The 27,138-nt window shown below is 42.0% G+C and overlaps 1 protein-coding gene across 3 annotated transcripts in view; it reads left to right on the top strand.

The window, feature by feature from the left end:
* bsnb (bassoon (presynaptic cytomatrix protein) b) overlaps positions 1–27,138 on the top strand; it is a 65,712-nt gene that overhangs the window by 4,168 nt on the left and 34,406 nt on the right. For all 3 annotated transcript variants that reach the window (XM_076758688.1, XM_076758682.1, XM_076758677.1), the window contains exons 2-3: positions 3,778–4,168; positions 18,722–19,597. In XM_076758688.1, the coding sequence (XP_076614803.1) occupies positions 3,778–4,168; positions 18,722–19,597 (1,267 nt within the window). The remainder of the gene's footprint in view (positions 1–3,777; positions 4,169–18,721; positions 19,598–27,138) is intronic.

Genomic DNA, 27,138 nt, shown 5'->3' with positions numbered 1-27,138 from the left:
TTTATGTTTGCTGCTTTGATTTCTGATTGCTAGCAGCATCAACCACAAACTCCTTCTTCACCAGGATGCTTTGTCATCATTTTTGTCAGAAATCACTTGAATGTGTGTCAAGTCCTCTTTGTTCCACTTTAATCCTGATATCTTACTAAAACACTTCAACACAGCAAACCTCTTGTTTAACAATCAAGGTATCCAACAGCCACAGCATGACAAAATGAAATCTACTACTTAAAAGTCCATGTATTTCCCTCTGTGAAAAAAATCTTTACCTTTTTCCATTTTACATCTAAAAGGTCAGCAGTCACTGATATTCTTGAAGCCTTGTACAAACAGCGTTCTAGTCCAATGTCCATGAGCAGACGTTTCATGGTGGATTCATTCCTCAGTTGATGCCTTTAAGATGCATTAAGCCATTACATACAAACGACGCAGTCTAACATGCATTTAAATCTGATGGATCCCGAACCTTTCTGGTTTGACCTTTAAATATTACTAAATGGACGGCGCAAGATAGGTTTCACTCCGAAGCCTGAGCTACCCAGTTTCATTCCCAATGGACAGAGGAGTAAATCAATGAGAAACATATAGAATCTCCATTATAGGGATGCTGATACAGATATACTCTGTCAGGCTAAAATTAACAACCCATCGATCAGATAATTTCCCCTGTTGCAAGAGACATATTTGACAAATCAGATATGTGAGGCAACTGTTTTTTTCAAAGGATGATAGATTTCTGCATGTTTTATTTGTAAAGGGACCTATGTAATTTGTTTTCTTCTTTTTATTGTACGGCAAACCCCTTCACAGTAATGCAACGGGTCGACACTTTGTACCAGCCGGTACTTTGATTTATGCTCTTAGAATCGGTATTGTCAGTTACAACGTGGTATTGGTGCAGCACTGCCGGATACCAGAGAAATGGGCACACTTGGCTGCGGAGAGGTTACTGACCTTACCTTTGATATGATGTTGAAAGAATCCTTTCTTGTTTTGTACTCAAACTGAAAATGGATTTGAACATTACATTTTAATCAAAGTTGTTGTCAGGAGCTGGAGAGGCTCTGATGCTTTCTTGGCTTTTTTCTGTGCCTTGTAAAATATTGGGTGTTTTGAAAAAGGGGAAATACTTTGTTTCTGTTATTGCTTTTCCCCCAATGGTTAGTATATCTGTGTGATGGAGTATCCTAAAATTTTCAAACCAGCATATTTACTCTGGATGGTGACACCATCCATACTCAGCCACTGAGAAATGTTGTGTTGACTTGTCCTGACTTGTTGAGGCAGGAGTGTGTCTTTGTTCCCAGGGTCTGATGTTCCCCACTTCAGTATTCTGTTAACACACATAAACCCTCCTACTGTGTTTGGTTCAAATCCCAAACCTGAACTTTTTCCACCCTCATTACCCTTATTCACTTTTTGCCAAAAGTTAGATGAGAAGATCGACACCACTCTCATGTCTGGACTAGCAGCCTGTTAGCTTAACGTAGCTTAGCCTAAAGACTGGAACCAGAGGGAAACAGCTAGCCTGGCACTGTCCAAAGATAACAAAATACACCCACTAGCACTTCCAAAGCTCACTAATTAACACACTACATCTTGTATGTTTGATTCGTATAAAAGCTGAGAACATCAAGTTGTTTCTAGCAAGCTGTCAAGCTAATTGTTCCTCCATGTTTCCAGTCTTTGTGCTAAGATACGCCACCCAGCTGCTGGCTGTACCTTCATATTTATGGATAGACGTGAGAGTGGTATCAATATTCTCATCCAGCTTTCAAGACAGAAATAAACGTATCTCCCAAAATGTTCAACAATTCCTTTAAATGACCCTGGGATATTATCACATGTATTATTGCCGCTGTGTAGAAAATTGAACTATATTTCTGCTTCCTCATGTTAGAAAGTTTCACAGGGAGCACCCATTACATAAGACTGGCAGCTTACAAGCCCTTCTCTAAGCACTTTGTAATAAAGCATGCAATTTGCAGTGCTTTAGACACAAAACCACAAGTTGTTCTCAGTGGATTCCCATTCACTGATGGATGAGAATATCTAAGGAAATCTTTTAAAATAGTGTCTTCCTGTTTAAAGGCTCTTTTTGGAGTATCATTAAGCCATGCCTGTGGCTTTGCATAAATCATAAGAGACTCCTCTTGCTGTATTTGCCATTCATGTGATAATTATTGTGTGAAACTAGCCTCTATCTTGTGAGGACAGACTTGAGTTGTCCACTCTGTCTATCAGTGGTCAGTAGAGCTTTAGAAAAATCCTCAAAATTCCAGTTTAGCCTCAAACAGAGTGAGAGTGGGGGTCAGCACAGTGTCAGGACTGTGTTGAATTTCAAATGGAACAGTCTAGTAATGGTTAGAAAAGTGCAGGTTTTTCCTGACGGGCTCACCACAGTGAACACAGGACTCCTGTGGAGAGTGGAAGAAGGAGTAGTGCAGCAGCTCCAGTCATCAGCTATGACTCATAATTGCTAACGTGCTCTATTTTAATTCTCTTATTCCTCCCTTTATTTCCACGATTCGCTCGCTGTGGGTGCCGAGCTGCTGGTGAGACTGTCTTTGAAGATGATGTGCATGACAAAACAAGGTCTAAGTTGTTATGACAGTGGAAATCCTCCACTGCTATTTAACCATTGGCGTGAACGCCCGAGGGCCCGAATGAGCAAGAAAACCAAAAGTTTACAATGCTGTTGTCTGATACACTACCTTTGTTCCAGAACACAACAGCTTCAAAGAGTGAAAACAAGCCACAAGGAGCACTTCACAGAAACTGATAGAGCCAATATAAAATATTCAACATATGCCTCTCTGTTGGCCAAGGTTTTGAGTAGTCTGATATCACACTATGAACAACAATAAAGCCTTTTAATGGCATGTGGACCGAGTGCATCTCACAGCTGAAGACTTCCAAAATATACCACTCAGGAAGAAGTAGTGCTCCTTGTTGAAATTAAGTAGAGATTACTGGCATTAAAACCCACTGGAGGAAACATTGAATGCAGCTCATCTAAAATATATACTTGTATACGCTACATATATTTACTGTGCAGTGCTGCAATGTTACGAGGTCTACAAACTAGGTTGCAAAGCTATATTCATCATTTCCCTCAATCACTAATTTCATCTTTCCTTTTTTACACTCTGTTCTTCTCTAATCACCCCCTCCCCCCTAGTCTTTCCCCCAATTGCCCCAAAAGGGGTTGCTGTGATTTTGTTTTACAGTGACCGACAAAAGAAAAATTAAGCTGGAAAAACCTCTTTCCAGTGTCTGACTTATAGACGTGATCGAATCAATGTGTAAAGAGTGGAAAGTCTGTGCTGACGTAAGTGAAATGTGTGCGTGTCTGTGATTAACGGACTGCCATGGGCTGCAGTGATTTTCCACTAGGACTGTTTGTTTGTGTGTGTTTGTTTAAGAATAACAAAGAGTGAGTAGAATTCATTTTTTTCCCCCCACGTACAGGAACAATAGGTGCAGTGAAATGTAGTGTGGCATACTGATTAATGCTGTGCCAAAAGGGCCAGCATTAAAAGTAAGAATTAAGCAAAGGAAATACAACAGGTGAGAAGGCAAATGTGACGAATTACAAATGTATGTAAAAATGGAATGAACATATGTTACAATTGTAGACAAACTTATCAAGAAATACACATAAAATCCACATTCATCACACACATCACTTTGGACATGCTTGAGTGCAAAGGTGTTTAGGTTTAGCTACTCAGGTCTAATATCCCCTTTTTGTGTCCTCTTTATCATCTCTACTAGACCACCTCCATCAGACCCAGGACCTAAAGCAGGAGTCCAGAGCGGTCCTGGGACAGGGGACAGGTTGGCCTCCCACGACACCCCTAAACAGGCCGGACCTCAAGGAGAACAGGGCCAGGGTCATGTGGCCAGGAAGAGTCTGCAGGTGGATGTGGGAAGCAGCAGGACTGGGAGGTCCCCCTCTGTGTCCCCAGACCGAGGCAGTGTCCCCACCTCCCCTTACTCCGTGCCACAAATTGCACCCATGCCCAGCAGCAAACTGTGCCCCGTCTGCAAAACCGCCGACCTGATGGGCACCGGTGACGACAAGCCCAACTTCAACACCTGCACACAGTGCCGCTGCATGGTGTGCAACCAGTGTGGCTTCAACCCCAACCCTCACCTCACAGAGGTAGGCAGTGCTGCTCGTCTGCAAGGATAATGCAGTGGTGTCCTTTTTTCACTGTAGGGAAAAGTTTCTTATTTCCCCCCAGTTCCATAGTTATTTACCCAATGACCAGCCTAATGCACGAACATCGTATAGATATATGCGTATGAAATCGCTGCTGTCACTCTGCACTGAGTTACAAACACAGTCAGCATCTGCCGTGGTGCATTCACACGGAAAACAAAAACATCTAAAACACTGCTAAAATGGTTAAAAAAAAGGAAGAAAGGAAAAGAAAAATCTTTTGTGCAATCGACTGCACAAACAGATTTAGAATGAATTCAGGCATGCGGTATTAGAGACTGCCCGAAGGCTGAAGAGAAGAGGAGGAATGGGCTGGTTGTGTGACGTCGACTTACCAAGGACCGAGTTTTCTGAAAGAAACACGGAATAAATCTAAATATTTCACAGACCTGTTCACAGATCAGGCTGACAAATCCTTCTTTAAAATAAGTTCAGGCATCTTAATGCCTTAAGGCTTAAGGTTTAGTGTAACTTCATCTCCTCAATATGGAGCTACATACACTGTAAAGACATATAAGAGTTATCTGTATTGACTGCTATCGCCTTTAATTTTTCTGCATATCCGTTTCCTCTCCTCGCAGCTGTGTAACAGCTCTACCCATTCATAGCATCCATAGTGGGTGGTGGTGAGGGAGGTGGTATCATGTGACAAAGTAAGTCAGTGCATACCTGATATATGCAGCGTCTTGATAAAGTATATTAACAGGAATACAGAGTCTCTAACAGTGAGTGTACATTTTTTTCTGATGATTCAGATGCTACATTCTGCTTTAATTTGCCCTGTGGTGATTTATTCTCACTGACATTTGTGAGTAATGTCGGTGATGACTATTGTTATCAAGTTGGCTGTGACCAGCTCACAGGCCGGATGGCACCAATTGAGTGAAACTGAGTAAGGATGTGAAATGGTTGCATGCCGGCTGAGAGCCGTGAACTTCCTAGTTCTTGCCACTGTTTGCCTTTAGTGATGAAGTGTTTAATGATCTGATGGGCTCATGCTCTTTCCTCCTCAAAAACCTGAATTACCACACAAGCCTGAGCTGAAGTGCCCGGTAACATATTGGTCACTTCCTATTAGCTGTGATGGATCTTAGGCCCTTATCTTGAGCGGTACATTCTTTTGTAGCCGATGTTACAAAATAAATGTATAACCTTGAGTCCAAAAAAGCTGGAGCGCTGTGTAAAAGTTAAATAACCACAGAACGCAGTCACTTGCAAACAAACTGAGTTTACTGGTTTTACAAACTGTTACTGAGCCCATGTACAAACATCCTTCATACAGTCATGTGTTCACAAAGTGGTGAACCTCTCTCCATCCTCGCTTGTGATCGCCTGAGCCTTTCCAGGATGCCCCTTTCATACCCAATCATGATACTATCACCTGTTACCAGTGAACCTGTTTACCTGTGGAATGTTCCGGACAGGTGTTTTTGGATCATTCCACATCTTTCCCAGTCTTTAGTTGATCCTGTCCCAACGTGTTTCAATCATGTTGCTGCATCAAATCCAGAACAAGCAGATATTTACAAAAATCAATGAAGTTGATGAGATGAAACATTAAATATATTGTCTCTGCACTGTTTTCTATTGAGTTCAGTCAAAAAGCAAAATGATCACCATCTGTTTTATTTATGTTTTACACAGCGTCCCATGTTTTTGGAATCAGGGTTGTGTATAACACTTGAACAAAGCTATGTCTGCCCTTTCTGACAGACACTCGTGAGCATCCAAATCACGCCCAGAGCCTCTCCCAAACAAAGCTTTTTATACTACCACTGAACGCAGCACAACGCATCTTTCCATCACTCACAATCATTCATACGCACCTGAACAGTCATCACTGTTAACAGGTAGCTGAGAAAGCCTATTGCCTTCATCCTAAAATAAATCACTTGCCTAATTTGAATTAGACTATGCCTCACTGTTACTGTGAGTCAAGTGTGGCTGTGTCATCTGTCACAAAGTTTCACGTCAACTCCAGTGAGTCATGTTGCAAATTGCAGCCAAGATGCACTGTCAGTTAAGCTGGCCTACAGGCTATCAGAGCAACTGTAGGCTGAATAAATACCAGGATTTAGGGAGTAAAATCTTTAGTTTTTGAAGTGTAGATATGTGAATGTACATGTGTTACTTGCTGTAGTGCATAAGAGTGTGTATGAGAAGGGAGATTCTGCAGAAGTTGGAGCGAGGAGGTCGTGGTAGATGGAAGGACTAAAAAGAAATACGTGGAGCAAAGTGGAAGACAGACAGTAAAGAATAGATCGTGGCAGGGAGTGAAGGAGAGCATGGCAGTAAAGAGGACTGCGGAGGTGGATGTTATGGGTATTTTTCAGCTCAGCCTTGGTGAGCTTGTCAGATGCTGACAGGGAGAGAGACACAGAGGGAAAGAGCGCTCAGCCTCTGGAGACCTGAAGATTTACCCCCCTAACCTACTTAGCATGGATTGGGCTTTTGCCTTGCTGCTGCAGATCTAACACAGCCTTATCACTCATCAGTGAAACTGATGATGGCCGTGTTGTTACCGATCAAGGTGACGATAACGTTGAAGATGGAGATGACTGGAACTGCAGTGATGTCGAGGACAGACGAGGAGGAAAGCGTAGCCATGCTAAAAAAAAAAAAAAAAAAAAAAAAGTTCCTCCTAACAGGATCAGGTATTGTTGGACTTGTGATCAAACTTTCAGGATTATTATACTTGTTTTTGTTTGTGCTGCACATCTGGTGTTTTGGTGGGAAAATCACTTGTGGCGTTTTGTATTAAAAACAGTATCTCATTTATTGCAGTTCTCTCTTGATAACAACACAAGCTCAGTCCAGCTTCACACTCTGCTCTGTAAGAGATGTGTTTCTGTCTGCAGATAGTTCACAGACACTGATTGAACTGTCGCAGATTACGGGGGTAATATGAGCAAAATCTGTTATCGAAGAGGATTTCCCCTCAAATTACAGAGAGATGGCAGTGCTGATTAAAGTGTTGATAACCGAGGGCGATTCCATATTTGGATATTTTAGATTATGCTTATTCACCACAAAGTCCCAAATGGTATCTCCAGCCTGGAATCAAAAGTATAAATTAGAGCAGTTTTTTTTTACATGTAGGAAGACGTTGACTTTCTCAAAGAGCCTGTTTAACCTTTGATCAGTGGGCTTGACTAGTGGTGATTTAGTTTTCACCAGTGGAAATTAGATTTGGACATGCCAAAATGTCACGCAGTTAAAATGTTAATTAAACACATGTGGAAAACAATGTGGACATGTTCCAAATAGATTTTCACATGCAGAAAGGACATTTGGACCATTCAAAACTGATTTACAGATATCTTTGATTTCATTATAGAAATCAGTCGTCCCTCTTCCACGAGTAAGAATAACGATTACAGGTATCTGCAATTGAATTTCCTCCTAGAAAAAGGATTGTGACTAGTGGAAATGTAATTTCCCATTTCAGCAATTGCATTTCCAATTTAATCTGATATTCTAATAACAACTTCAGATATGTGGCTGTGATATCAGCGAAGGACCACAAAGCCACTGGTCGATTTTAAATAGGTCTTACGCTTCATGAATATTCAACAAATGCTAATATGTTACCATATTTATATCACATATGTTGCCCAAACTACCATCTTCTTTATTTCATGTATGTACATTATTGATGATACCTACAAGGACATTTTGCCAAGTGGAATTTTACATATTTAGAATTGCATTTATGACATCTGCAATGTAACAACCGTTGTAGGTATCTACATTTCCACTAGTGAGGACTGAACTGTAGATGTTATTAATTAGAATTACAATTAGTCAAAATGACATTATGGATATGTTCACATGTCCTAGTAACAAATCAATTGTTAACATCAAGTATTAACATTTTAATTAGTGAGAAATGAATCACAGATATCTTTAATTAAACTTGCTGTTGGTCCAAATGACGTTGTGGATATGCTGGCTTTGAATTGTAATAAGTCAAAAAGCTGTTTGTATTACAGCTGCTGATCATGATAAAAGGGCTTGTCGTTCATGTAGGATTGTTTGAGGAATGATAACAATTGTTGAAATACCAGTCGGAGCTGTGTTAAACAACCTGGTGATGGGGATGCAATTTAGAGAGATGTGAACAGTGAGCAACAAATGGATGTTCGGTGCCACAGTCTGTTACAAGGCTGTCAGTCAAGCTGAGACGCCAAGGTTTATTTAGAAAGGTTGACTGAGAATGTGCAAGCGATCATACACGTGAGCCGGCGTGTACGTGCGCGCATGTGATCGTGTTTTGACGTAGATAACAGCAAGAGAAAAAAAAAATGCTTGGTGTTTTTATGAAGAAATACTAATGAAGGAGGTGTTTGATTAAAAGGTGATGAAAGAGGGAAGGAGAAAGCCAGACGGAGCCAGAGAAGAAGAGAGAAACTCAGAGACGGAGAGTAAAACAACAGAGAATAAGAGCGCAGAGAGATAGTGAAAGTACCACAGACCCCCTCCTGCGCGACAGTGCTCTCCCACCATCGTACAGGGGAACATCTGCTTTATAATTGGTCCAATATCTATTTATAGACCCTACCCTCCTTCTGTCTGCAACGATGGCCCGGTCCTGAGAAGCCTCAGCTGAAAGAAAGAGGGAGAGAGAGCTGTGTGAGAGAGCTGTGTGGAAACAGGGGGAGACGGAGCGGGAGAGAAAAGCATCATCATAAATTAACCATAATAGTCAGTGTTCATACTAACGCGATGCAACGCTGCAGCTCCAAGCGCCGCAATACAAAAATACAAAATGCAGAAATAAATCAAAAAATAATTCTGGGGCACTTTTGGAAACAAAGCCTTTTCTCTGCGCGGCTCCGTGTGCTGCTCCATGATGAAGGCATCAAATTGCCAAAATACTCTGGAGATGGATTTGAAACGTTCTTTGAACGCGTCATGAAATGATGACTTTTTAACGCTCTTGTTTGAGGATTTCCTTGGAACTGCCTCTTTCTCTTTTAACCAACAATCCCACAAGCTGAGGAACAGTTTTAACAAACGCTCCCACACAGGAGCCTCTGCAGAGGCACTCAGTGCATCTCCTCCTCCTCCACCAAAATATATCAGATAGGTGGCCGCAGTTGACGGTTGCATCAGATAGATTTTAAAATTTCATTAGAAGGGACACTTTGTCCAGAAAGGTATTCATTAATAATTTGGTCATTTAAAGCTGCTGTAGTCAGTCATTTTATACTGACAATGGATGACATGACGACTTGTAGGTCATCCACAGGGGTCGCTGATGGAGACCCAAACAAAGCTAAAGGCAGAGTGAATTTCTGACATTTGAACAGCCAGTGTTGTGTTTACAGCTTGTTCAGCTATTGCTGCTTTAAGGTTGTCCTTCATGAGTATATTTAGAGTGTAGCCCAGAAATAGTTTTCCACCAGCACTGCTTTTGTAAGAGAGGGTTTTTAGCTGTGACTAGCCAATAGCATGAGTCACGCTGTTGGTCAGTCAGTCGAATGTTGCAGCCCCCTCCTCCTGCAAAAAGTCCCTGCACATGTTCGGCAGGAAGATACCTCTAAGTTTCTCAGTGACAGACAGGGGCGCTGCAGTGGACTTTGCTTGGACTTTAATGTTGCCCAGTTTCCAATCCCAAGGCCCAAAATTGATTTTCTCAAGCTGCAGCAGTAACACCAACCTGGGAGAACAAGCTGCCCGTGGTGTCATAAGAAAGCATTCTGTTATTTTCTTCAAAGTGTTCTTGAAGGCAACTTTGTAGGCTGTGAGTGTCTCAGGTACAGTATTGATCTTAGTTTGAGCTATAACTTGTGATTACTTCTAAACTCTTCAAGAGTTTGCTACTTGAGTTGTCATGTAGCATCCATATTGTTTATATAAGTGACCCCGTTCAGATTATCCATGGTGTCATTCTTCTTAGAAAGCTTCTCCAACTCATAGCGAAGTGAAAAATAAATGAAAGTAAATATGAACTAAAGGGATGCGGTCATATCATTGAAGGATAAATCCATTATACTGTACCTCGAGGGAGCCGGAGCCTGGTTCCTAATCCCCTCAAATTAATTCAAATATTTAGCATCAGGCATCTCTAATCCCCCTCTAACTTTGCATTATGTGGCACAAGAGATTCAATGGCGTTCAGATCCGGCAAAGTGGAAGACAATGAGGTTGTTATGTGGATCTGTCACTAATATTGTCTTGAGCTTCACGTGAGTTCGAGCCAAATGTTTGGTTTGCGCATGTGGCCACTGGTGATGTATGTAAAAATGAATGCAGAGAGAGGTGTGTGTCTGTGTCTTGCATGGTGTGTGCTGGAAGATGGTCAAGAATGAGTGACTGAATATATCCTGAATGGAAATTTAATAATTCTATTTGTGAGACTAACTGCTCGTCATCAAAGGTTCTGCGGGAAAATTAGCTGTTTAATTATTTGCGAGGACAAAGAGAACCAGAGTTTCAATCTTGTTTTCCCACCAACAAGACAGCAGCAGTCAGCCTGCCTGTGTGTCATTTGCTGAGTTAGCAACTGAGGCTTCAGAATGAATTAAAGCTGCTTTCCCTCAGCTGACACATATGATACAGTGTAAATTGCATGACCATTAGATTGACATTATACAGCAGATACAACACAAATATATTAGAGTATAGATGGAAAGGTTTGATCTAAAAAGCATGCACATATAGTCAATACCTGAAATACCCAAAATTAAATGTATAGATTTCCTGAACATTACAACAGCATGTGTTTTAAAAATGTGTCCTGAAAGTTTTTTTTTTTTTTTTTTTTAACTGTAAATCCATTCACATAAATGGGAGACAGGAAACTTGTCACTGAATGTGTTCAATTTACTGAATCATGTAGAAAATGTCAGTGTTTTGGTGACAGTGTCTCACACTCTTGTGACTTAAAGGCCCAGTCTGGGACTGCAGTCAGGTGCAGTCCCAGACTGGGCCTGTAAGTGGACAAACAGTGTGAACTGGGTCAGGAATCCAGCTGAGACACTACATGCTGAATTTTGCATATACCAAAATATTTTGCGATGAGAACTGCCAGACACTAAATCTGGGACACCGGTTTAATTATTACACCATAACTTACTGCATTAAAAGTCCCAACCCTCTGTAGTCAGCTGGGCTGTGCTCTCCAGCGAGGAATGATAGGAATCATCACATCTTGTAAGGCTCTTTAAATATAGATGACGCACCGGAGTAACTTAAGTCCATCTCACCTACTGCAATGCAATGATAAGTTAACTGTATGTGACACACATTACTTGTGTGTCAGCACAGCAGCATCCCTTTCACACCTAGTTTGAAGTGATTTGCTTGTGACAGGCTTATTTCTTAACACTCAATTTTTAGGCCTCCTATTGTCTTTATTCATATGTTAGGACTGTACTATACAACTTTTCCTTTAGTTTGAGAATTGTTCATGAAGTCATTGCATATGTTATATATGTACATATGGCTGCTTGTACCACAAAATACATCCTATAGAATGCATTAACAAAAGCACATGCACAATCAAATGCAATCTAATAATTTGTGGTGGTGTATATTAGTATTTTGTTGTCTATTGTCCAGTAATGGCTGCACTGTACAGCAATGCACTCAACAGCAACAGCACAAAATGCAGCCTTAAACCTCTGTGGGGCCGTTTTAATTGGATATTAAAAGCTGCACAAAGGCAGCAGCATATCTTTTGCAGGGATACAGTTTGCATTTATTTGCATTATGCTGTACATTGTGTCCATCTTCCGCATTACATGACAAAACATAATGTTCTCCCTGACTCTGCACTACTCTCCAGAATCCTTGGTAACACCGTGGCCCCCTGCTGCGCCTGACACTGCACCAGATCACCTGCCAAGAGACATTCAATAAACAGCATGAATAGAAATTTAACAGTGATTCATAATAAAATCCCATAATTTCTACTTGACTAGGAGAAAAACAGTTGTGTTTTATGTACTTGTGTAGCTGTCTTTAGGACTGACTGGATGTGATTTAAGAAGAGGCAAGAAGAGACAAATTGAGAGAGGAACAGGGGGGAGAGAAAGAGCGAGGCACTGGGATGAATCTCAATTTCTTTCAGCCCAATTTGCAAGAAATTGATAAACCGCAGCATTCCAAGCATCCTGATCCCCAAACTGCAGTGCTCAGCTGCTGTACGCACTGCATGGTGATACCGCATTGTGATCTCCGAGAAGGAGCTTTTTTTCTTTGTCTGCATTCTAGTTTGGTTGAAGTTTGATTCTGTCTCTGAGAGCATTTCCTGGGGAATGATGGAGTGCACGGTGTCTCACACCTGTCAACAAACGCACACAGGAGAGGAAAAAGTGGGAAACTTTGTGCACCTCTGTGATGTATGCAGTGTTCCATCTTTTAACATGTGTGAGTGTGTGTGTGTGTGTGTGTGTGTGTGTGTGTGTGTGTGTGTGTGTGTGTGTGTGTGTTTGTGTGTGAAGCAAAGATCCCTTCTAGCTCTCCCCGTAGCTGTCATTGCTTTTTCTTCTCTTCTTCACACTTGTAACTTAGGGGGTTATTCTGTGGTCGCAGGGATGTTGTTCATGCCAGTGCTGCGAAAATGCTCGAATCCTTCACAGGATTGGAGTCTGCATTGATTTAATTTATTTACTTTAATTGTAATACGTGGGCTGCATATGAACGATTGATGTTTGCTGATGCTATTATATCAATCATGTCTATGAACACAGTAGTTAACTGGCTGATATTTCCAACTATGATGGGTTAAAAAACACAAAAATTCTGATACTCTCTCTGTAACTCAAACCTTGTAGAAATCCCTAAAATGTACAGTGTATGGTCAGATTGGATGGGTGTGTAAGTGAAAAAGCAACATCACAGTGAAAAATACTCTATTTGGGCTGAAAAGCCTGCATTTGAAATGTAACCACAGTAAATATACTGAAGTACTAGCCATAAAATACTGTAATATGATGCTAATATGATTGGTGCTAGTAGCAACAGGCTTCTTCACAGCAGACAGTTTTCCCCAGAAAAAGCACAGATTTACTAATAACATTAACGGTGTTCAAGTGTCCCAGTTATACATGACAGTGTGACTTGCACATACCAGGACCCTGAAACCGAAGCTGCTAAATGGAATTCAGCGTGCTTAATTCTATTATTTACACCTGTGCTTTCCTCCTGTGGCAAGTTCAGATGTTTTTCTGTGAAAAAGAATGTTTTCTTTGCTTTCTACTTTTAAAGAGTATAAACTTCTACAAATGCATCAGATTTAATCAACTCATGACAGGGGTTCACGGTTCAGTCTTGACCCTGGACGGATGAGGAAATAATCTCACCACAAGCACCATTTAGTCACTGATCTGGAGCTTTGGGATGGGTTTGCCCAGTCATCATGCAATTGTAAAAACTTTGAGCATCTATAATTTGGCAACAAGCAGGCAATTTGCATTTGCTGATGAAGATATGAGATATGATTGAAAGCACTAGAACAGCGACTCAATGGACATTGTGGTGTGATTGTTTTCTCATTAACTTAAGACAGTTTTTTTTGCGCAATTCTGCATATTAGAGGCTGCATCCATCAGATTAGCAGGAGCATGTGCTCACTTGTTGTGTCTTGTACACATGACAAAAACTGGCACATACTGGTTTTTCACAGAAACAGGTTTATTATTTCATTTGACAGTGTGCATGTTAAACAGAAGATTCAATTTCAATTTAGCCTCCACAGTTTTTAGGTTTTGAACTGTTGGTTGAACAAAAGAAGACATGTGAAGAGGGAAGTTGTGATTGTGATGAATGTAACTTTTTTCTGACATTTTACAGGACATACAATTAATCAATCAGGACAAGAACCCCTAAATTAACGGATAATTAAAAATAAGTAGATGGAGCCCTAGTTGGTATGATTAATAGTATCAGATGTTACCCAAATAAGCATAAAATTAAAAATATAAATATGTGTGTGTGTGTGTGTGTGTGTGTGTGTGTGTGTGTGTGTGTGTGTGTTTGCCAAGGATGCTTTGCTCTCATTATTTGATCCATATCCAAGTCTCTGTGGGCCCTTGCTGCTAAAAGGTTCTATTTCTGGCAGCAAGTCGTTGTTCTTCATGAAACCACAGTGCTCGAGCATCCTGTTGGCAGTGTTCTTGCAGAACTGTGGGCTCTGGTCCCGGCTCATGACCTTTGACGTGTATCATATCATTGAACACGCACACGCACACACACTCACAAATGCACACAAATCTCACAAAGCTAATGCAGGAATTGGATCCATGTGTGAAGGAAAGGCAGGATGAGAGCCATCAAAAATGTATACTTGAGATGGAGATGGGGGAAGAGAGTTAGAGGGAGTGATGTGATGTGAGAGACGCAGATAAGGGGGGGAATAAAGATGGGTGAAGGAGAACAAGATGGAGGGTTACAACAGAGAACTGATAGAGAAGGAGGGCAGGAGACAGAGTGTGCAGTGCGCTTGTTTTTTGCTGATACAGATCAGATTTCATAAAGATCCACATGATTGCCTCATAACAAGGGGGACGCAGAGAGGAATGAGAGGGAGAGATGAGGCGGAGGCAAGCAGAGACACGATGAAATTGATAAATAGCTGCTTGCCCTCCCCACAGCTGCTTTCTTTGTTTTTCCAGTTTGTTTTTTCCCCAATGGGCTTAATGTGATTATCCTAACTGTAATTTGGAATGAAAAAAAAAAAACAGGGACAATAATAATGATGGAAAGAGGAGTTCCTGTTTGTAACTTTGATTGGATGAGGCGTCCCATGGTGTTGTTTTGCTCCAGTGTCGCCTTATTTGGCTGTCCACGTTACTCTGACTGTCCCCAGGGTTCACCTCTGCTGCCGACTTCTCAGTTACTCTGACTGACAGTGAGAGCCACGGCCTCACTGCTTATACCGAGGACTGGCTGGGACCCAAGCGCAAGGCTAAGATGCTGCTGAGCTGGTGACTTACTCTGTGCAGACTGACTTACTGAATGACTGACCGACTGAATGACTTTGAGACGCACTGAGAAATACTGCAAGGCATTTAGAGTGCATCACTGTACAGCTGCGAAATTTTGAATGAAAACATCAGCATGCTCACATCAGAGATTTTACTTAGAGTATTTAAAAGAAAATGATATCTCACATCACATTTGTGTTACCTCAGCATTAAAGATTAACTTAACAGCAGGCTGAGAGACTGTTTTCACACTGAGCACCACTGTTGGATGTGGTCAGAGGTGTGCTCTACTGCACCTGTTAAGGACACCCAACAGTGATGTCAACAGCGTGTCAGAGAGAGCACCTGCACACATGTACGTCACTGCAGCAAGGTGAGAAATTAAAAAAACGGAGGTCAGCAAAAATTTGATTGAAGGTGGTGTTAAAGTTGCTCTTTAATGAATGGTGGTTTCTTTCAGCAAGAATTCAGCCATCCAGTAACATAAGACCGACCTGAAAACCTCTTTCACTCACCTCACTGAGAGTTTCAACTCTCCTGCACTTCAGGTTCTGCACTTCTGGACACACAACAGTCCTTCAGAGCAGTCATTGTCCTCTGAGGGAAGACTGGCAGCGGCTGTTGTTTAGGTGTGATGACAGTGCGACTGGTCATTCAAAAACACTAATGGCAGCTCCTGAAGAGGTTAGCATAGATGCTGCTACAGAATCAGTTCAGGGTGTCTCTTAATCGAAAGAAGAGCAAAGAACGGCAATGAAGGACTTTCTCAATGCCAAAGATGTTTTCTCCTCTCGACTGGCTTCAGAAAGAGTTTCGCACTCCTGCTACATCAGATGGTTCATTGATCTGATTGGTTGAATTAAAAGATGGGTCATAGAATCCAGTCTTTGTTAAGTTATTTTGAAAGTGCCTGCCCTTTTCCAAACAGTCTCCATCGATGACTTCCCAGGTGGTTCTCTGGAACAAACCGTCCGGCGCGTCATGTTACTGTTAATGGCGAGCCCTCCATGAACAGCGCTGGGTTGTGACACACACTGGTCCCCATACACAATCATGACAAAAAGAACAGCTATAAAATGATGAAGACGTTTTTCTGAGCGTCACAGCCCTGAAACTACTCTTTGTAAAATCAGAATTTGATCAATTAAGTCGAATAAAATTGTGAAAGTCGAGAAGAATTTCATCAGAAAACTGTTGTCTGACAATGAAATGGGGAGCCTGTGGGAGGTTTCTAAGTCTCTCTCCGACTAGTCGAGTGTTTCTCCTACCAGATGAAGCAGTTGTCAGTGAGCACAGTGATTCAGAGGTCTGGATCCAGCTGGACTGTACCAGTATGGTCTGACATGTGCTCTGTTGCACTTGTAGGCACACATAATGGTAATGTCAGGGCAGACTGAACACATCAAGCACATTTCTATATCACTTCATCAGGAACTTTTACCACTTGAGACCAGCTAAATTATCCTGGTTCCAGACCTCTGAATCACTACCCACGTCTCGACTTTCTCAGTGATTCAAATGGCGAATAATTATTAATGAATAATGAAGTGTAACAAAGTGGCAGTTCAGTGTATTTATCATGCTACAGATAAATTAGATGTTATCAGCTGGGGTTAAGTTACTGTTCTAGCCGAGCTTCTTGTTAAAAGTAAAAGTCAAAGCACAGCAGTGAGTCAGCGTTTTGCAATATGTGGAGCAATACTACACTTTAGGTTCAGTGACTCATACTACTGTAGCTAAACTTGTCAAAAATGCAATAACACTGTATTTAACAGACAGTGTATGGAACAATACTTCAGGCAGTCAATAACATTTTGTAATTAAAACCTAATTAAATCTAATTTAATCAGCATAAAATCGCAATTACTAAAGCCAAACATGTTTAAAGGACCTGTAACTGTGCACTTGACGTTCATCGCCGATACTGTCTGATTTGAGTTAAATATGTATAAAAATTAAATTGTACTTCATAGGCAGTGGTTTGAGCAGTTTTAATTAACTGCAAAATGCAGGCTTTATAAAAATATTCAATCATCTTGTTAGCATCATATTATACACATACATATTTCATAGTGACCCATAGTCCATGTGTATGTGTGAGTGTGCATGTGTTGCTTGTGTGAGCTTGTGTGTGAATCGGTCTCCTATGGCCACAGGCTTGCAGAGACATGTGATTCCACAGCAGAAGTGAAGAGATCCTTCTGCATTGTCAGTCCTGGCTTTGGCAGCTCTCAGAGTCCTAAAAACTCTCAGCTGAAGCCAAACCACAATCTTCTTAAGTCCACCTTTACAGACTGAAAGGGAATTTTTACCCAAAGGTAAAAAGGAAAACGCTTGCAGCCAGGCCTCCCACCTCACTGTTTGTGCCCGAGACCAACCCAGCCCCATCTCTCACACAACCTTTCTCTGGCTGCATTTATAATGCATTAAGGCATTATGTAATGACCACGAATCCAAGACAGCTACAATAGTGTGGCAGCTGTCAAAGCACCAGGATGCCAATTACCACATATGGCCATGTGCCATCACTAGGGCCTCTTTCTGACTTTCACCTTCTTATGTGCCTATATGGAGCAGAAAGAGAACAAGAGAGAAGACAGGAGAAGCAAACACATAAAGGAAATGACAACAGCAGGAGAAACGCAAGGAGAATGGTGGGAGGATTTTAATGAGAAAGAGAACGTGTTGCGGAATGAGAGGGACTGTAAGAGAACCAAAAAAGCAAGAGACACACAGAAAACAGGAGAGGGAAGCTACAAAATCAGGGGCAGCCATGATTTATTGAAGACATCCAGAGTTCAGCCCGTCTGTCACAGTTATTTCCCACACATTTGTTTATGGGTAAATGATGTTTTCCAAAAAAAAATGCCCATGCGGAGGCACAGGGACACTTAAATCCTTCCTCAATGAGATATTTTACATCATTTACAGTTATTCTTCATTCAGTCATTTTCCGTACACAATGTTTTCCTTATTCAGAGCAGGCTGGAGGCTATCCCAGCATGCATTGGATGAGGGAAAGGGAAGGCAGCCAGGCCATCACATAAACAGACCAACACACTCATGTTCACATTCACACCCATGGGCAATTTGGAGTTCTTACTTCATGTTACATGCATCTTTTTGGACAGTGGAAAGAAAGTGGAGCATCAAGTAGAATCCCAGGGCAATGCAGGCTGAAGATACAAACACCACAGCCAAGTTACTGCATCTTTTTTAAGGATATGTTGAATTCAATTATTCACCAATGTTTCTTATACAATAGCCTTGTCAGTTACAGCCTTTAATCAAAGGAATAGTTTTGGAGAATATGCTTATGCGCTGTCTTGTTGAGAGTTGGATTAGTTGATTGATATCATTGTCGTGTTTGTACACTAAATGTGACACTAAGAACCATAGCTGCTTGTCTTAGCCTACCATGCAACCTGAAAACAAAGAACCAGGCTAGACCTCAAGAATCCGCGACTTTAATTCCCACAGTTATTCCTACTCTGAAAGATGAAGACTAGATATTGTAGTTTATGGTCATCGTTTTCTTTTTTATCTCTTTCTTTCACAGGTTCAAGAATGGCTATGCCTGAACTGTCAGATGCAGAGAGCGCTGGGAATGGACATGACCACACCACGCTCCAAGAGTCAGCAACAGATACACTCTCCTTCTCATGCAGCCAAACCAGAACTTAAACTCGATCCTTCGACTCAGCCTGCACCCCAGACACAGACCCCTCCTCAGACACAGCCTACAGCGCAGGTCCATCCAGCGCAGGCCCATCCAACGCAGGCCCATCCAGCGCAGGCCCATCCAGCGCAGGCCCATCCAGCGCAGGCCCAGCCAGCACCTGGCCCTACCAAACAGGCTGGTCCAGCTGGCCCAGGTCAACAGCAAGCAAAGCTCCCTCTAGGGGTAGTCCCTCACCCAGGCATGGCCAAGGCCCCGTCCCAACCTGATCTGTCCCGCAGCTCTCCTGCACACCAACCCCACCACCCCCGCCAGGACCAGACGCGCAGCGCAGGGAGCTCCCCTTCGCGACAACCCCCACCTCCAGAGCAGACTTTTGGGAAGTTGTTTGGCTTTGGTGCTTCGCTTCTTAACCAAGCCAGTACTCTCATATCTGAGACTACCCAACCCCAACAACAGCCCCCAAAACCGGCCCCCAAACCAGGAGGACCTCCTGGGCCGGGGCCTGGGGCAGGTAAACCCTCAGGACCTCAACCTGCGCAACAAGGGCCTCGAGCCCCTGCTCAGCAACAACAACAACAACAACAACAGCCCACTCCTCCGGACTCTTCTAAATCCAAAGCTTGTTGTCCTCTCTGTAAGACAAATCTCAACATTGGCAACACAGCAGAACAACCCAACTACAACACCTGCACACAGTGCCATCACCAAGTGTGCAACATGTGTGGCTTCAATCCAACTCCACACCTAGTCGAGGTAAGACTCTGATTTGATCTCTTTGGCTGTAACAACATGTCAGCTGGTCCGTGACGGCTTTCAGACCATGGATTTACTAAAAGGAATGATCTCTTGATGTGTTTCTGTGAAAAATGCTTTGTCATAGTGTAGTTGAATGGGTTGTGTTGTTATCTATTTGTGGTTGTCTTGTTTTGGAGTAAATAGCTGCATTTTACAGAGGGTTCCTGTGCATATCAATCAAATATTTGGCTTCACATGCTGTCAAATGGCCAACATTTGCCTTTGTGTGCTCCATCTCTGAGGTTCTTCACGATGTCCTGTTTGCATGTCAGTTCTGGCTCTATTGTTTCTTGGTATTTTTTAATAATGGTCCATTATTGTTTGCTCTCATTCGTTAACACAGAGGGATCAGCAAATTATTTAGAAATATTTAAAGCAAAGAGCTCATACAAAGGAAGTTTTATGCCCTGGTTGCAATGTGTTTCATACTCCTGTATGCACGATGCTTTATGTAAGCCTGTGAGAAGCTCTTCCTGTTTCTCCTGCCTTTCTCTCTCTCTGTGCTTCATAGTCAGGACCTGCTCTGTTCTGCTCTGTCAGGGCCTTTCATGTCGTTAGCAGAGTGAAGTCCAGGCTGTGACTCACCTCATCAGTGTGCACTGCCCTGAAGCTGCACAGAAATATATGACCAATCTACAGGAAACAGAGCCTTATCAAGTTCAATTTAATGGATAATCTTAGTATTGATTAGTCACATCCAGGGGTCAGCTGAGGGTATATTCCCCCCTTAAGTGGCCCCTTGTCCTCCCTCATCCTGTTGGTAAGAGCGGGGAGTTGCAGTGGCTTCCAGAGCCAGGCAATAACAGAGTTTAATTATGCAAATCAAGTCCAATTGAATGATAGCAGTAATAACAGGCTTTCTGCAGAGCGCCGGCTTTTTATGGGCAAGCCTTGTCTTCCCAGGCATCTGGTTGTCACAGGCACTAGCACAGGCCATTCATAGATCGCTATGGAAACAGAGAGATAATTTGTTTGTCAGGCGTCCCTTTCATGCTTGGCTGCTAAGACGCTGAGAGTCTAAGAAAACTTTCAGACTGCCGCTGCTCTGTTTTCATGAGAGACTCCTGTTATTAGGTGTGTTGTGTTTCTCCTCCGCTGGCCACGGTCTGCAACTCAATCCAGCACTCGGTGCATTCTTTCCAAACCTGTGAACAGTTTTTGTTGTCATTCCATGTGAGCTGGCAGGTTTGCTATCTCCAGAGTGGGTGAGAACCATTTGGACATGGTGTGAGGCTTTGTACTTTGAATCTAGGTTTCTCAGCTTGATTTCCTCAGCCTGTTTGGCACATTCTTCCTGCTCATCCTCTCCTAATCTCTCCAAACTCTTCTGTTTCTGCTTTTTCTGTCTCTTCCTGTGTGTCGCAGGCAGAATTGTAATCACTGCTCCCTGTTCTCATGAGGGTGTGGTCCGTTTGCTCGTATGTCACAGTTCTGGTCTGATTGAGTATATCAATCTGGACGATAGACAAAGAAGCCCTTTGAGTTTAATCTGTGCTGAATGGCTGAACAAGTGGGGAATGACAGCTGTTTACCAATTAAATGGAATTGAATAGCTGGATATTATGTGTTTTTGTTATCATCAACAAATCTCACGAAAAGACCAAAACAACCATCATGTCGGCTGATCTCTCAATACTTTCTGACTTCTGTGCCCAGTCTGTGGCTCTCAGCCATTAGTTCTTACTGTAGATGTAAATTTAAAAACAGGTCATGAATGTGTCCTTTCATTTTTTCGAAAGGCTAAAAAATTTCCTGAAACAGCTGGACTTTTTTTTTTTTTTTTTTTAGCAAATGTTACTCAAACAGAAGTAGGTGATGTTTTTGTTTGGGACTATTTTTAAAAGCAGAGTTGTTTTTCTTGTGTAGTGGTTCTCACGCTGAGGGGCATCGAGCCGCTGTGGGGGGGCGTGGATGACCAGGAGAAAAATATGGAGTGAAACTCAGTTCAACAAATCTGATTTACGGAAGGAAAATAAACAAACAAGAGTTTTCTGATGCTATTGTGTTGACCTTTATTTCACTAAAAGTGAACTTGGATCCTGTTTTATTAGTTGCTTCTTCGTCATTGATAAGGATTGATAATGATTTTTTCAGCTTCTGAAGTCGGGCATTGGAAGAAAAAGTCTGAGAACCACTGCTCTAGTGAGTATTTACAACAGCAGGACGATGTATGTGGGAATAAAAATAAAATTACAGTGCCCGTGATCATGTTAATGAATGAATGTCACCCAGTTCAGTTACATGTTTCTCATAAAGCTTCATGGTACAGAGGATTAAGATATACCAGACTTTGGCTACACAGACAGTACTTCTTAGTACAGGATCATTGAATTGGTTTTGATATTTTCTTGGTATTGTTGATAATAAAAGACAGTGAAATACATAGATATGGATTTAGGGTAATCTGCTGGCAGAAATGTAGGATAATATTCAGTTATGTTTCCATATGCTGGCTCTACCTTTTGCGTTTCTCACAGCCAACATAGGGGACTATGAGACAAGGGGCATTCATTTGGTTATTTATTAGACCGAGCGGGCAGAGACAATGAGAGGCAGACAGGAACGTGCGGGAAAGGGGTACGAACCGGTCATGCAGAATGTGCTTTAACAACTTTACAAGGTGGTTCTGGTGTTGTTGTTTTTACAGATTTCCATCGAAAATAAAACAGCAAATCAGTTTTGACTGAACCGATCATACGTCTCAATCGATCCAAATGCTGACATGTTTTCCAGCCGCAAGAATAAACATTTTACAGGAAACAAAGTCCTCCTGCAATGTTGACAGCTGAGGAAAAGCTTCCACTAATAGAAAGTGACAATGGAAATGCAAATGAACTGCAATTATGTGGCAAAGTAATTAAAGTAATTAAAAAAACAATAGATGGTTAAGCTATCATGGCTGCAGAAAGTGTTCACCTCAGACTTTTCCAGGTTTTACCTCGCTGAATCACAGAGGACATAATCCTGGCACTGTGAAAATGGTAAATGCATAAAACACATTTCTACAAATTGGCCTAAACTAATTACAAATCTCAAAATATTCAGTATCAAGTGTTCGCTTCCTTTGCTATGTCACACCCAAACCGTCACTTGTAATAGACATCCTGTAATGAAATTTTCTGTAACAGTACTTAGAGAGGATTTAAAAAAATGATCTGTAGCTTGTGAAAATCACAGAGATGCTGGAAAATATTCATGAAAATACATTTTCTGTCACCCCATGAGTGACACAATGCATAATTCATTCAGAACAAATTAGGCTGAGCTGTATCATGTTATAAAAAAAATATTCAGCCCCTTTTTAATACTGCGAGGAGAAGACGAGCGTCACCATCTCTGCGAGAAGGAGTGGATGAACGGAGGAGAGAAGGGAAAGAGGTGATAGATTGAGCGGGAGGCAGACAGTGAGAAAGAGGGATAATGAGTGAGAGGAAGCCAACTGTTTGTTATGTTGCACAATATTTCACATCAATTAGTGCTGAAAGTCATGTGTGGCTCTGAGTAAAGAAGATGTCCTTGTTCTGGGACTGTTTCCTCCCCCATTACGCTTCTCAAGGAGATTAAAACCAACCATGTGTCATTGTCATCTCCCCAGAGTTTGGATGTAAACAGAACCTAAAATGTTTTCACTGGAGTGTCGAGCTGCTAAATCTGGTTTACAGTACACTGCATGTCAATCCTAATTCCTGAACCGCTCTGTCTTTCTTTCTGTCCCTCCGGCGGCACAAGCTACTACATCCATCCTCCAGCCATGCCTTAGCTTTGTCCTTACTGTAAATACAGACGGAGGTGTGTTTGACATAATGCATTATGCTTCAGTTCCCAGCAGCCTCACTATAACATTATTCTCCCATTGGCTGTTTTTCCATATGTCTAACATTTTGTTCCCACGGCTGGGCAGACGCACTGATCTGACTCTTTGTGTCTATTACTGCGATATAGAAGTGCACCCTGTTTGTAATGAGACGGAGGCCCTGAGTGGATCATTAGCAAACGCTCTGAATTTCTCACAGAACTGTAGAAAAAGTGTAGAGAAACAGAAAACATAGCTCATCAATAATTCAGTGAGGGAGAACATTATAAATAGTTCATGCAGTGTGGAGCAGTGAGAGAGCTGTGTTTGATTTCCCATGTCACATAAGGTCAGCGTGTGTCGATGCCTGTGTGCATGCATGTGTGTGTGTGTGTGTGTGTGTGTGTGTTCGCTTTACTGCAGGTGGAGCAGGTTGCCTTTGAGATGTGTCAATCAGATATGATTTGTTCGAGAATCGAACACGTTTAAATTTACAAAAAGTCTACTTTTGGAGCACATATTTGGGTCTCTCATATCAAACATACTCTCTAATTCTTCTGAGCAGTTTTACTTTCACCTTTACTCACTCACCTCTGCAGCGTGAACATGCCTTTTTATCTTCTAAATAAGACTCTCATCCTCCAGAATGTTAAGGTGGATCAGACAAACTTCAGTTTAATATCAGCATATCCCAGTAATGTGCCAACAGCAAAGGAAAGTTCAGCTGTGGTCTATCCTGGCTCTGGTCCTTGGTCACAAAGATTTGCTCTGCCAGAAACAATACAGAGCTGAAATAAGGCCAGAGTTTAAATAGCTTGTTTACGTCAACATATTTACCTCCAAATTACTCATTATTTTACATTCTGTCTGCTATTTGCCCGCTCATTATATCCCCATAGACACCCATAGGACACACATATGCACACACACAAAGGCACACACAGTCTCATTCTGTAATATGCTCAGCTGTGACAAAGCAATTACAGTCAGACTCTGTGCAAAGAAAGACCTTTTAACAGGCTGTAACACTGTCTGCTGTAACTATATATTGGCTCACTTCTGTGCGGTTAGCACATGATGAAATCTTGATAATGAGAAATCGCAGATAAGTCATAGTGTAGCACAAACTTCACCCTTAAAAGCGATGCTTGGTTTTGAAACACAATGTTTACTCAGCTGGGAATCGCTTCTATCCAGCAGCTACTGAGAGATACACACAGATTAAATCCATGTGTTAAATGATAGAAATTCTAGATGGAACCTCCGTTAATTTCTGTTTTCCATTCAATACAAATTGCTTGAGACTACAGTGTCCTTGAGGACGCACCCAACAGACAGTAAACATATGTAGAACATGTAGTATTTGGGAATGTGTCACAGCTCTGCAGGAACACAGTTGCCGCTCTCACACAGAGCCACAGTATAGATGAACATGTCATTCTCATTCTCAAACATGCTGAAAGTGTTTTCTGAAGGTTGGCACCAGCCTGTGTCTCCCTCAGGAGTCCCATCCAAAGCCAGATGGCTGCCGGCATCATGCATCCTAGCCTGCCGCGCTCAGCCTGGCTGCTCCCAAAGTGATGATGGTACACCATCACAGATTCAGACACCCACCCGGCCTCAATCAGCTGCTTGCCACCTTTTAATGCTTCCATATTCCTCTGCGCTGCATGTACTATGTGCTTATAGACGCCAGCACACACATAGCGCTGGTACAAGAATTCAGAGTCACACGCCCACATGCATCTTACACATGCTGCACATGCCAGGATGCGTTCACGCCCACTCAAACACATTTCTGGGAACTACTAGATTACATGTCGTGGGGCTTCAGCAATATTAGAAAGAATGCAATATTTGTCAAAAATGAGTGTGTGGTTATTTTTCCAACACAGGAATGGTTTTGTCGTGGACTACCAATAATAAGATCATTAAATTACGACAGTCAGATACAAATAACTGATAAACGAGTTAATAAATAGAATCATTTGATTCCCAATGAAGACATATTTTTGTGATGTCACTTATTTCAACAATCCATCATTGAGTTATGCACTGGCAGCATCTGGTACTTGTAAAGTAAGACATTTTTCCAGCTTTGCAAACACCCACATACACACTCACATACAGTACGGACACCCACACACATCACTGTACTTCGCTCTCCCGTTCTCCTATTTCAGATATATTAAATGGGAGTACTCACCTCGCTGTAAAACTGCCAGTATTCCAAAAGCAGAGAGGAAATATTTAATTGTGGCTTGCCTTATTTTATTTCATCTACAGTGTTTTGCAGCTGTCCCACGTTATACAGATGTATGTGATGTGCCAGATACATAAAATGTCCCCTTTGACATTGTGTAATGTGACACTGTGCTTGTTTTGTCCTCTTGTCTCTCTTGTTTCAGTTGTCGTTCAGGATGTATCTACACACGCACCCTCTTTCTCTTTGCACGTTTCAGTGCTCCTCTCCCTCCGTTTGCATTCCTCTTCCTCCTGTCTACGTGCCTTAGTAGGAGACCGCTTGCTGTTGACACATTGATTGAATTGGCAATTACTTCTGGTTGAATCACTTGCAGTTGACATTGCAACACGGGTACTCAGCCCTCTTGATTCAGTCTGCGCTCTGTTGATTTAGCAGCAGCAGCGGGGCGAGCATTTTAAAACCCCTGCAATAAGACAGAGTATTTATAAGAGGTGATACAGACACAAACAAAAAGAGACAGAGACAGAGAGAAGGATGTGTTTGTGTGTGTGTGTGTGTGTGTGTGTGTTTGGGGGAGTCTCGTAGAAGGAGCTAATAGTTGAGAGTGTTTCTAATCCGTGTTGAGGGAGTGTAGTGATCCCCTTGAGTGCGGTGCTTAACCCCAACACACCACTATAAAGATCCACCCACACAAATAAGTGCCATCAGAGAATAGTAAGCCTTGTTGGATGATTAAACTGAGACAATGCCAGTTTGACTTTGCCTGATAAATAAATTAGCGTGGAAGAGACTGTAGTGGTGAAACAAAGCTTTTCCACCTAAATCCTGCGTGTTTTTAATAAGGCGGCACATCCACAGCACGCTCGCTGATAACACTGAGCGTGTGCCTGTGCTGCGGTAGACAGGAAGATGATGTGTGATGTAAAGCAATGACTGCTTCCTGTTGAGATTATGTAGCACCCAGCACAGATGGCTCGCTGGTTTGGAGGCTTAAATGCCACTCACTCTCATCTCTGGGACCTTTGTGTTTGGCTGCAGGCTCTGTTCTCAGACTGACCTGGAGTTTTATACACTTTGTCTAAACTCTGTATGTCGCAGAGATCCAGGGCAAAGCTCTCAAAACCGCTCTTACATCCCAGTCTTTTTACGCTTTTTAAGATTTTTCACATTTTGTTGTCAGATTATTCTAAACCTGAGGATGACCGGAAAAAGAAAATCTACAAAGACTAGCACCTTTTGACGCTGGGATTGCATCATTTGTACCTTATTCTACTTAGCTTCTGTGCACCACAAGTGCTCATTTTTCATGTGATGTCTTTGAGGTCAACCTCGACCTGTACCGAGCCCTGCCTGCACCAGCAGCAGTATCAGCCCTTTTGATGAATGACTATCCAGGAGCACAGTGACCATATTGAACTTGAATTACTCCTCCAGTCCTTTTCTCTGGTTCTATCTTCAAATGCCCTTCCTCTCCCACCTTGTGAGGGAATGTGCTCTGAA

Source organism: Chaetodon auriga, chromosome 2, assembly GCF_051107435.1.
Source record: "Chaetodon auriga isolate fChaAug3 chromosome 2, fChaAug3.hap1, whole genome shotgun sequence".
In the NCBI taxonomy this organism is placed as follows: Eukaryota; Metazoa; Chordata; class Actinopteri; order Chaetodontiformes; family Chaetodontidae; genus Chaetodon; species Chaetodon auriga.
This window is presented reverse-complemented; position numbering and strand designations above follow the sequence as displayed.